This window comes from Lycium barbarum, chromosome 6 (genome assembly GCF_019175385.1).
Source record: "Lycium barbarum isolate Lr01 chromosome 6, ASM1917538v2, whole genome shotgun sequence".
Classification (NCBI taxonomy): domain Eukaryota; kingdom Viridiplantae; phylum Streptophyta; class Magnoliopsida; order Solanales; family Solanaceae; genus Lycium; species Lycium barbarum.
Window position 1 is genome coordinate 108,077,160 of NC_083342.1, and position 8,958 is coordinate 108,086,117.

General features: G+C 35.9%; 1 protein-coding gene across 1 annotated transcript; it reads left to right on the forward strand.

Moving 5' to 3' along the window:
• On the forward strand, window positions 1–2,988 carry LOC132645336 (protein ENDOSPERM DEFECTIVE 1-like). The gene is made up of 2 exons (XM_060362270.1): window positions 1–164; window positions 893–2,988. The coding sequence occupies exon 2, from the start codon at window positions 922–924 to the stop codon at window positions 2,686–2,688; it is 1,767 nt and encodes a 588-aa protein (XP_060218253.1). The 5' UTR covers window positions 1–164; window positions 893–921; the 3' UTR covers window positions 2,689–2,988.
• Window positions 2,989–8,958: the final 5,970 nt, after the last annotated feature.

The following is an 8,958-nucleotide window of genomic DNA, read 5'->3' on the forward strand; positions in this document are numbered from 1 at the left end:
TATTTTTATCACAGCAGTTTAATGTTGTCTGTTTCACTTCCTCTCACATACCATCACTCTGTCTGTCCTTTGTTTTTTTTTGTCAAAATTCCTCATTTGACCCTAGTCGGAGAAGAAGGGGCAGTTAGTTACTCAAACTTCTTCTATACGCTGCATTCAGAATAGTAAGTTCCTTTTTTCTTTCTCCGCAATTTATTAATTTCAACATAATGCAAATCCATTTTTTGTTTGAGTGTTTTGTAAATGGGTAGAATAGAAGTATTTGAATTGGGTTCTTATTTGTTCATAGGGTTTTTAGTGATTTTTTACATGCACATGTGCATTTTGTTTGGCTACCGATTTGATTATTATGACTCCGCTGCAGTAAACATTTCTTCTTAATATTTTTGTCAAAATCTATATGGATAAGAGATTAAGGTCATAAAAAGAAAATATTAGAACTGTATTATTGTTGTATGGAGTATGAGTTTTCAGCAGTATGTGTTTCATTTTCTAATTAACTCAAATCTAGTTATTTGAAATCATTTGATTCATAGTGCACCTTAAAGGTGTGTATATATATATGTGTGTGTGTGTGTGTGTGTGTGTGTGTGTGTGTGTGCGTGCCCTAAAGGCTAGTTTTTTAAAGCTTGACAGCATTATCTGGAGGAATTTATTGGTATTTGAGGTGGATTCATGTATTTTTTCTGTAGCAACCTGTCATTAGTCTGCAGGATCGTCTGGCATATCAAGTGCTTCTTTCGGTTGCTGCTGTTTAGTAATTTTTGTATTAAGATGTATTTGGTATTTTCAATTTTCTTAATTTTAGTGAGCAGAAGCATCCATATATGCATGATCTGTTGATATATCTGTTCATGTTATAGTATTATACTGATTACAATTTTTTCAATAGGATCAAGCTGCCTCAGTTACAAAGCAGTAATGTCCACTGTTCAGCGAAGGCAGCAACCTGTAGATGTTTCGAAGGAAAATGGAGGCGCCAGAATACAACCACAGCAGCTCCCAGATGTTATTCAGTCGAGGGGTGGTAAGATGTCCTCGAGGCCTGACACCCCTATGACAGGTGCTGCTAGGATTATCCCGTCTAGATATAGGCAAACTCCTCAGTCTTTAGTCCGCTCTAGTTCAACAAGTAATCCTGGATATGCATCGGTCAGTGCTGCTGCTAAACTGTTGCAGGAGGTTACTGGTACTCCTATAAATCCTTGTTCAGTGGCCAGTGGTGATGGAGCAATTGTCCATAAAAAACTCTCGAAAGTTTCAACAGGGAATGCTGTAGATGGTGGTGCTGCTGCTGCTACTACTGAGAGCACTTCATGCCCGAATTCTCCGGTCTGCACTCAGAGAAAGCAAACTAAAAATTCCAAGGAAAATGGAGGCACCAGATCACATCAGCAACAACTTGCAGATGCTTTGCAATCAAAAAGTAGCAAGACCTCCTCAAGACTTGACACACCTACCGTGGCTGGTGGTGCTAGGGTTGTCCCGTCGAGATATAAGTTCACTCCTCAGTCTTCACACCGTCACTGTCCAACCAATACCCCTGGAGGAGCAGTCAGTGCCGCTGATAAACTATTGCGGGAGGCTACTGCTACACCTTTAAATCCTTGTAGGGTGTCTCAGGATGATGGAGCATTAATCTCCAGAAAGCTTTCAAAAGTTTCGACTAGTCATGATGTAGATTCTTGTGCTACTGCTACTACTAAGGGAAGTTCATGCCCGAATTCTCCAGTTTGCACCCAGAGCATTAAGACGCGGACACTATCAACGATGAGGTCGTCTATGTCCGAGATCGATAGATGTCTTACAGAGAGAAATAGAGACAATAACAGTAGAACAATTGATGAATGCAGTTCTTATAAATCTTCATCTACTTGCGCTCGTTCACTGCATTTGCCAACAGCCGGCAATGAAAATTCCTCCGTTTGGCAAACTGTTAAACAAAATGACATGCTTGCTTCCATCCCTTCTAGATCATCTTACAAAATGGGGAGTCTTTGCTTGCCTCCACATCCAACCTCCAATAAATTGGGACCAGATGCAAGGAAAGGAAGGAAGGGCTTCAGCGATCAGGGAGATGTGCATTCATTGAAGTTGCTCTACAATCATTACCTTCAGTGGCGATTTGCAAATGCCAAAGCTGAGGCCTCCATGCGCTCCCAAAGACAGGATAGCGAGAGAAGACTTTATTCCTTTGCACACCAGTTGTCAGATCTACGCGAATCTGTTTACCAGAAACGCGCTGAACTTGGGTTTTTGCGAAGGATCAAAGCTTTATCCACTATTGTTGAATCACAATTACCATGTCTTCAGGAATGGGATAACCTGGAAGAGGATTACTCAACTTCTCTGTCTGGTACAACTGATGCCTTGCGCAATTGCTCTCTTAGACTTCCTATCGGCGCAGAAGTTCAGGTTGACATAAGAGAGTTGGGAGAGGCTCTTAGTTCATCTACAAAGGTGATGGAAATGATAGGTTTGCAAATTCAGAACTTTATGCGAAAGGCAGAAGAAACAGAAAGTTTAATTTCTGAACTAGCTAGGGTGAGTGGTGCAGAGAAAGCTCTTGTTGAGGAATGTGGGGATTTATTATTAAAGACATATATCTCACAGCTGACAGAATGGAGTTTAAGGGGACAGATGCTTCAAATGCATCGGAACAGCCTTTATCAAGTTCAGAAAGAATGAAGATTCTAGTCACTATTGTGGAAAACACTACTCGGGGGAATTCTTTTAAGATTGGTGTTTGTCAGCCAATAAAGGGGAGTTCTTTGGAATCTTGGAGACTATCATTTGCATCAGCGGGAATTTCATGTGCAGATTTGAGAATATCTACTTTTTTTCTTGAGTTTTGTTTATGTAACAGGTAAAATTTGTCAACATTATAATAAAGTTCTGCCTTTGGGTCTTGAACACCTCGTTGTAAATGAGTTCCAACTCACGAGGTGTTTTCTCTCAAATGAACATACTCAATCCATTTACTAGAAATATTCTTTCTCCGTGCGAAATTTATCTATGACATTGGGTGTGTGGTTAACTAGCAATTGTTTCATGTCAATGTATCTTGCTGCGAAATGGTTTCATGTCAATGTTTCTTGCTGCGAATTTGTTTCATGTCAATGTTTCTTGTTGCAAAATAGGCATCTAAACAACTACAAGCTTCAGAGTACAGGGCTCTCAAACTCCAAAGCAGTGTTTTTTTTTTCTCTTTTTGTTTTCAAATGTTCTTGGATCTTTTTTGGATCTGCTTGAAGATTTCTCCACACTTGATGTGTAGCACTGTGGAATAAGGACATTGAGTATATGTGCGTACTAAATAAGCAATTAGACATTACTCAGGAGGAGATCTCGAGTACCATTTGTGCCATTAGTAGTTATTCAATTAACTTAATTTTAACCCTTGAAACTTAAAACTAATGCTTATCTTGAGTAAGGCAGGGTTCCCATGGACGTTGATAGTGTCATTTAGCAGTGATATTGTCAATTCATCTGCTAAACTGTTCTTTTTGACCTAACTTATGTGATGATGGCTACACCTATTATATTCATTGTATACTCATGTCTCAATTTATATGTTTAGGCATTTCATTATGTTTGAGACATGAACTCGTTATCACAGAGCATAGAAGTGGCACGGATTATGACAACATTACAAAATATATTTAACAGATTTCTTAGACCTTTTGTTAAACAAGAGAATTTTTTTCTTTCTAGAAGTTCAAATAGATGTTTCATCATTCATCAAATCAGCATTCAAACAACCTTCAAGTATATCAGGATAGTCGTATCGAATACTTTTAGTAGGACGATCACATACAATCATCCCAAATATTTGGTTTCCTTATGACAGTAACATGCTCCCATTTTACTATTTCCCTTTTCGAGATAAAATGGCATAAATTTTGTTTTGTATTGACTCAAACAAATGTTTTTTTTTTCTTGCATTTTGGAGTAAAGCACTCAGTTGCATTATTATGACAGAGGTCATTTTGACAAGGCAATCAAGTCCAGAGGCTCATTTCCACTGTATAGATGTTTGTTTAAGTCGATACAAAACAAAAGTTTATGCATTTTATCAGATGGACAAATTTTTAATGTTCCTGCAATACTTAATTAATGTCTAGACACCAGAAAAAGAGGCAGAGGAAAACAAGCATTCTTGTAAAACTTGACATAAAGGTGTATAGTCATGTTTATTGGGGATTTCTCTTTAAATATGCTTATAGACATAGATGTTGGGAGCAAATGAATTTATTGGATCAGATTTGCATTTCAATATTCAAGTTTTCCTCTTTGGCTTTTGATCAACGGATCCCCCTGGCCGGTTTCTTCTTAGTTCCAGGTGGGCTGAAGACAAAGAGATTTTTTATCTCTTGCTTGTGTATTGATCATTGAAGGTCTTAACATGATGATAAATACTGTAGTATAGAAGAATGCATCGACCTTCTGAAAAAAGTTACATTTTTCCAGCAAATGAAGTTAGCAATATACAAGACTTGGCACAAAAGCTAGTCAATAATATTGGGAGCTTACCAACAAAATACCTTTGTGTTCCACTTGGGACCAGTTATAAGTTAGAAATGATATGGGCAGAACTTTTGGAAATTTTTGAAAGAACACTTGCAAACTGGAAGAAACAGTACCTATTTCTTTATTCTCAACTCCTAGACTAGAAAGGGCGGAAAAAGAGAATGGATGAGGAGAGGATGGACTTTCTGTGGCAACGGAACAGAGAAAAAGAACCTATAATCTGGTGAAGTGAAAGATCACTGGATTTCTAAATCAAGTTCATGTTCATATGAAGTGGGCATCTAGATGTGCACTAAGGAGTTGTTGAGTATACTCTAGGAGATTACAAGTTTCAAATGGAGAAAGCTAAGAAATATGAATATCCACTTATGTTATGGTGATCGGTGAACATGCCCATTTCTGATTATTCTATTGGGCTAGATGCTGAAAGGTACTTGGGCCATGAGTTAAAACATTTTTTTGTGCGGATTGACCCTCAAAAGCACTGGTCTTTAATTTTTGTCCCTCAAATTGGTGGTCTTTAATTTTTGTCCTTCGCCTAATACCTCAAGGTTCTGGATTCGAACCCAGCTTAGTAAAGAAAAAAAAGAAGGAATTTCACAATGCCTGCAGGTAGAGTTTTGCATTCAAAACTCTATAGGCAGAGTTTTGCATTCAAAACTCTGCCTGAAGCCTAACTTTGGCCCGAATAGGCCTAACTTTACTACAAAACTCTGTCTTACGATTTTTTTTTTACTGAGCCAGGGTTCGAACCCCAAACCTCGTGGTATTAGGCGAAGGGCAAAAATTAAAGACATATGCATTTGAAGGGTAATCGTGCAAATAACCCAAGTTAAAATGAGGAACGACCCAATAGCATGAAAGAATTGGATTATTTGTGATCCAGGTTGAGGACAACTGTCAAAATATTAGTGAGTCAAGCATGGAATTGAAATGACTAGTAAATGGAGGAATGAGTTGTAGTAACCACTACAATTGCTGGGAACTTAATTCCCCGGTGTATGTTATCCAAGATGCAGGGATCCAAGATGCAGGGATTCTCACAAGAACTCGAGGTTTTAGCATTTGGACGGGAATTTTACAGAGAAACTCGAGTGGACAAACTACGAAGGATGAAAAGAAAAGAAGATGAAGAATAAAATTCAATAGGAAAATATAATATATTCAATTGATAAATGTATTGTACAATGATTTATAGAGAATCAATCTGATAGCTGCTTCTAACTAAAGTAACAACCTGTAACTAACTGCTGGCATGACAAAGCTAACTAACTAGCTTGACTCGTGTAATAGTGTATAGTAAACCCTTGACACAATATTATGGAAACAGCAGAGCAATGGCCATTGCTTTGGTCAAATCTTGTTATATCGTGTTTTCTAGAGGAAACAAGGTGCATTCTAGATGGGCACATGAAAGCTAATATGGTAAAACAACGCCCTAAAAGATAACTGAGTTTTTACTCATTTGGAAATGAACATAAACGATTTTAAAAAATACTACTGGATTGTTATACTTAAAAAAATTTAACTTTTGACCTAAGGCGGACAATATAGCCTTTTCTTGCGTAAAAGAATTCCAAAATCATATATAACAAAAAGAAAAGTTTATTTGTACACTTTTTGCACAAAACAAATGTCTGGCTAAGGGATTCAATTGAACGCAATTGACTCCTAACTCTGCGAGTGCTTGAGTGAGCAACAACTTTAGAATCTATTTGACCAAGTTTTTAAAATAATTTATTTTGATAACACTTTTGTTAAAATAACTTGTCAAAAAAGAAATGAATTTTTAGAGATAAGCAATTTGTGCTTGGTCAATTCATGTGAGAACTACCTCTTTCAGTATTTGATAAACTGATTGTGTTTGTCCAATCTTTTCAAAAAGTATTTTTGAATGTAAATGTTGAAAAGATGTCTTAAGGTTCATTTTACATTAGTATTATTTAACCAGAGAAATAATTTTAAATACTTTTTCTAAAAAGGATTTTAATTAACTTTCTATTTAGTTAAAATTTAATATATATATATATATATATATATATATATATATATATATATATATATATATATATATATATATATATATATATATATATATATATATGTTCTTGATCAAATACAAATATAGTTAATTGAAAAGAAAAAAAAAAGGAAGAGGAGGTAAGGATTGTATTTATATTTAAGAGATATATGGGTTAAACTAATGAGAAATAGTGTTTAGTAAGTATAAGATTTTGAGAAGAATATTTGTTTCTTGAAAGAAATGATTTTCTGTTTCTTGGAAGAAGCAGAAATTTATAGCTCGCCTCCAACAATAAAAAAATTCTTATGCTGAAAAACATTATTTAGTAGAGAACTATAGCAGAATTTAGAATTCTTCTTTCTTCATTTAAACTTATAACCTTTGAGTCACGAAGCATTTTGACGAGAATACCTAGTTCTTAGATTAGGTATATGAAATGAAATATGTACTTAAACTAAATATGATTATTACGGTAAGTGATCTGCTCAACTACACCCCAAATTAATTGAAATTGTTATAAAATAAAGGCTATAAAGTAAATACACCAAAGACAATTACATAGAAAGAGATTGATATATTATTCAACCTTTAACTAATGAGAGATTTCATTGTATATATAACATTCTACAAATGAATTATTTATAGGAGGAAAATGGAACTCCTTGTTGCCTAAGCAAACTTGGTGGCCAAGTTTTCTTGCCATCCAAGTTTACGCGGTGGACATCCAATTTACAACACTCCCCCTTGGATGTTTATTAATTAGATGATGTGTCTCGTTAAAACCTTATTCGGAAAAAACCACTGGGAAAAATAGTACACATATCTAGTAATACGCTTTGAGAGCAACCACATTAAAAACTTTAACAGGAAAATTCAATCAGACAAAACCTTAGATAAGGGGAAAAGAGTACAACGCGTATTTTACTCCCCCTGACGAAGACCAAAATTAAGATGGCGGAGTCTTCCCATTCCAATCTTGAATATCATCTTCTCAGGAGTTGAAGTTGGCAAACATTTGGTGAACAAATCTTACAGGATTGTCACTTGAACGGATTTGTTGCACATTAATATCACCATTCTTCTGGAGATCATGTGTGAATAATAACTTTGGTGAAATGTGCTTCGTTCTATCTCCTTTTATGAAGCCTCCTTTTAATTGAGCTATGCGTGCAGCATTGTGTTCATATAATACTGTGGGTATTTTTGTATCATACTTCAAATCACATCTTTCTTTCTCAACCACACACATTCTCTACTTGCTTCTTGAATAGCTATTATCTCACCATGATTCGAAGAAGTAGCAACAATGGTCTGCTTTGTAGATCACCACGATATAGCAGTACCTTTGCATGTAAACAGGTAGCCTGTCTGAGATTGAACTTTACGTGGATCAGATAAATAACTTGCATGTGCATAACCAACAAGATCTGCACTACCATTCTTAGCATAAAACATAACCGCATCGGTAGTTCCCTTCAGATATCGCAATGTATGCTTAATTCTGTTCCAATGTCTTCGTGTAGGAGAAGAGCTATATCTTGCTAGCAAATTAACAGATAATGCTATGTCAGGTCTTGTAGCGTTAGCAAGATACATAAGCGCACCAATTGCACTAAGATACGGTACTTCAGGACCAAGAAGCACTTCATTTTCTTCCTGAGGTCAGAACGGATCTTTTCTCTTTTCAAGTGAGCGAACAACCATTGGAGTACTTAACAGATGCACATTGTTCATGTTAAATCGTTTTAAAACTTTTTCGGTATAAGCAGATTGATGGATAAAGATCACGTTTGCTAAATTTTCAATTTGCAGTCCAAGACAAAGTTTTGTTTTTCCGAGATCTTTCATCTCAAATTCTTTCTTTAAATATTCAATCGCCTTTTGGAGCTATTTTGGAGATCCAATTAGGTTTATGTCATCAACATAAAAAATAAGTATAACAAAGTCTGTTTTTTTTTTCTTATTTAAAACACATGGACAAATGACGTCATTTATATAACTTTTATTTATCAAGTATTCGCTGAGGCAATTATACCACATGTGCCCTGATTGTTTTAAAACTGATAAGAACTGATATGTTTTGATGACATGACAACCCCAAGGAACCAGATACAATTAGGTTCACTTGTCTGAGTTTGGTTAACCTTATGATATCTCATATGTTGCTATTCTAACATGTTCCTTGAAAGATCAGGTGCCTGCAGGATTTGCTCATATGTGAGAGACCAGATATGTTCAGAAGGACCAGATGGGATCAGGTCTCCAGCCTACTCAGCCAATAATGCAGCTGTAGAGCTACTGACAGTGTATCCAGTATTTACAACTTGTTCGAAGAATAGATGAGGAACCATGTTTCTCCAGATAAAGGTTCTGATCAATGAAGCAGAAAGTCCAAATTCACAGCT

Bases quoted from the DNA above. Each gene is read 5' to 3' on its own strand.
- LOC132645336 (XM_060362270.1), top strand. From the start codon at position 922: ATGTCCACTGTTCAGCGAAGGCAGCAACCTGTAGATGTTTCGAAGGAA.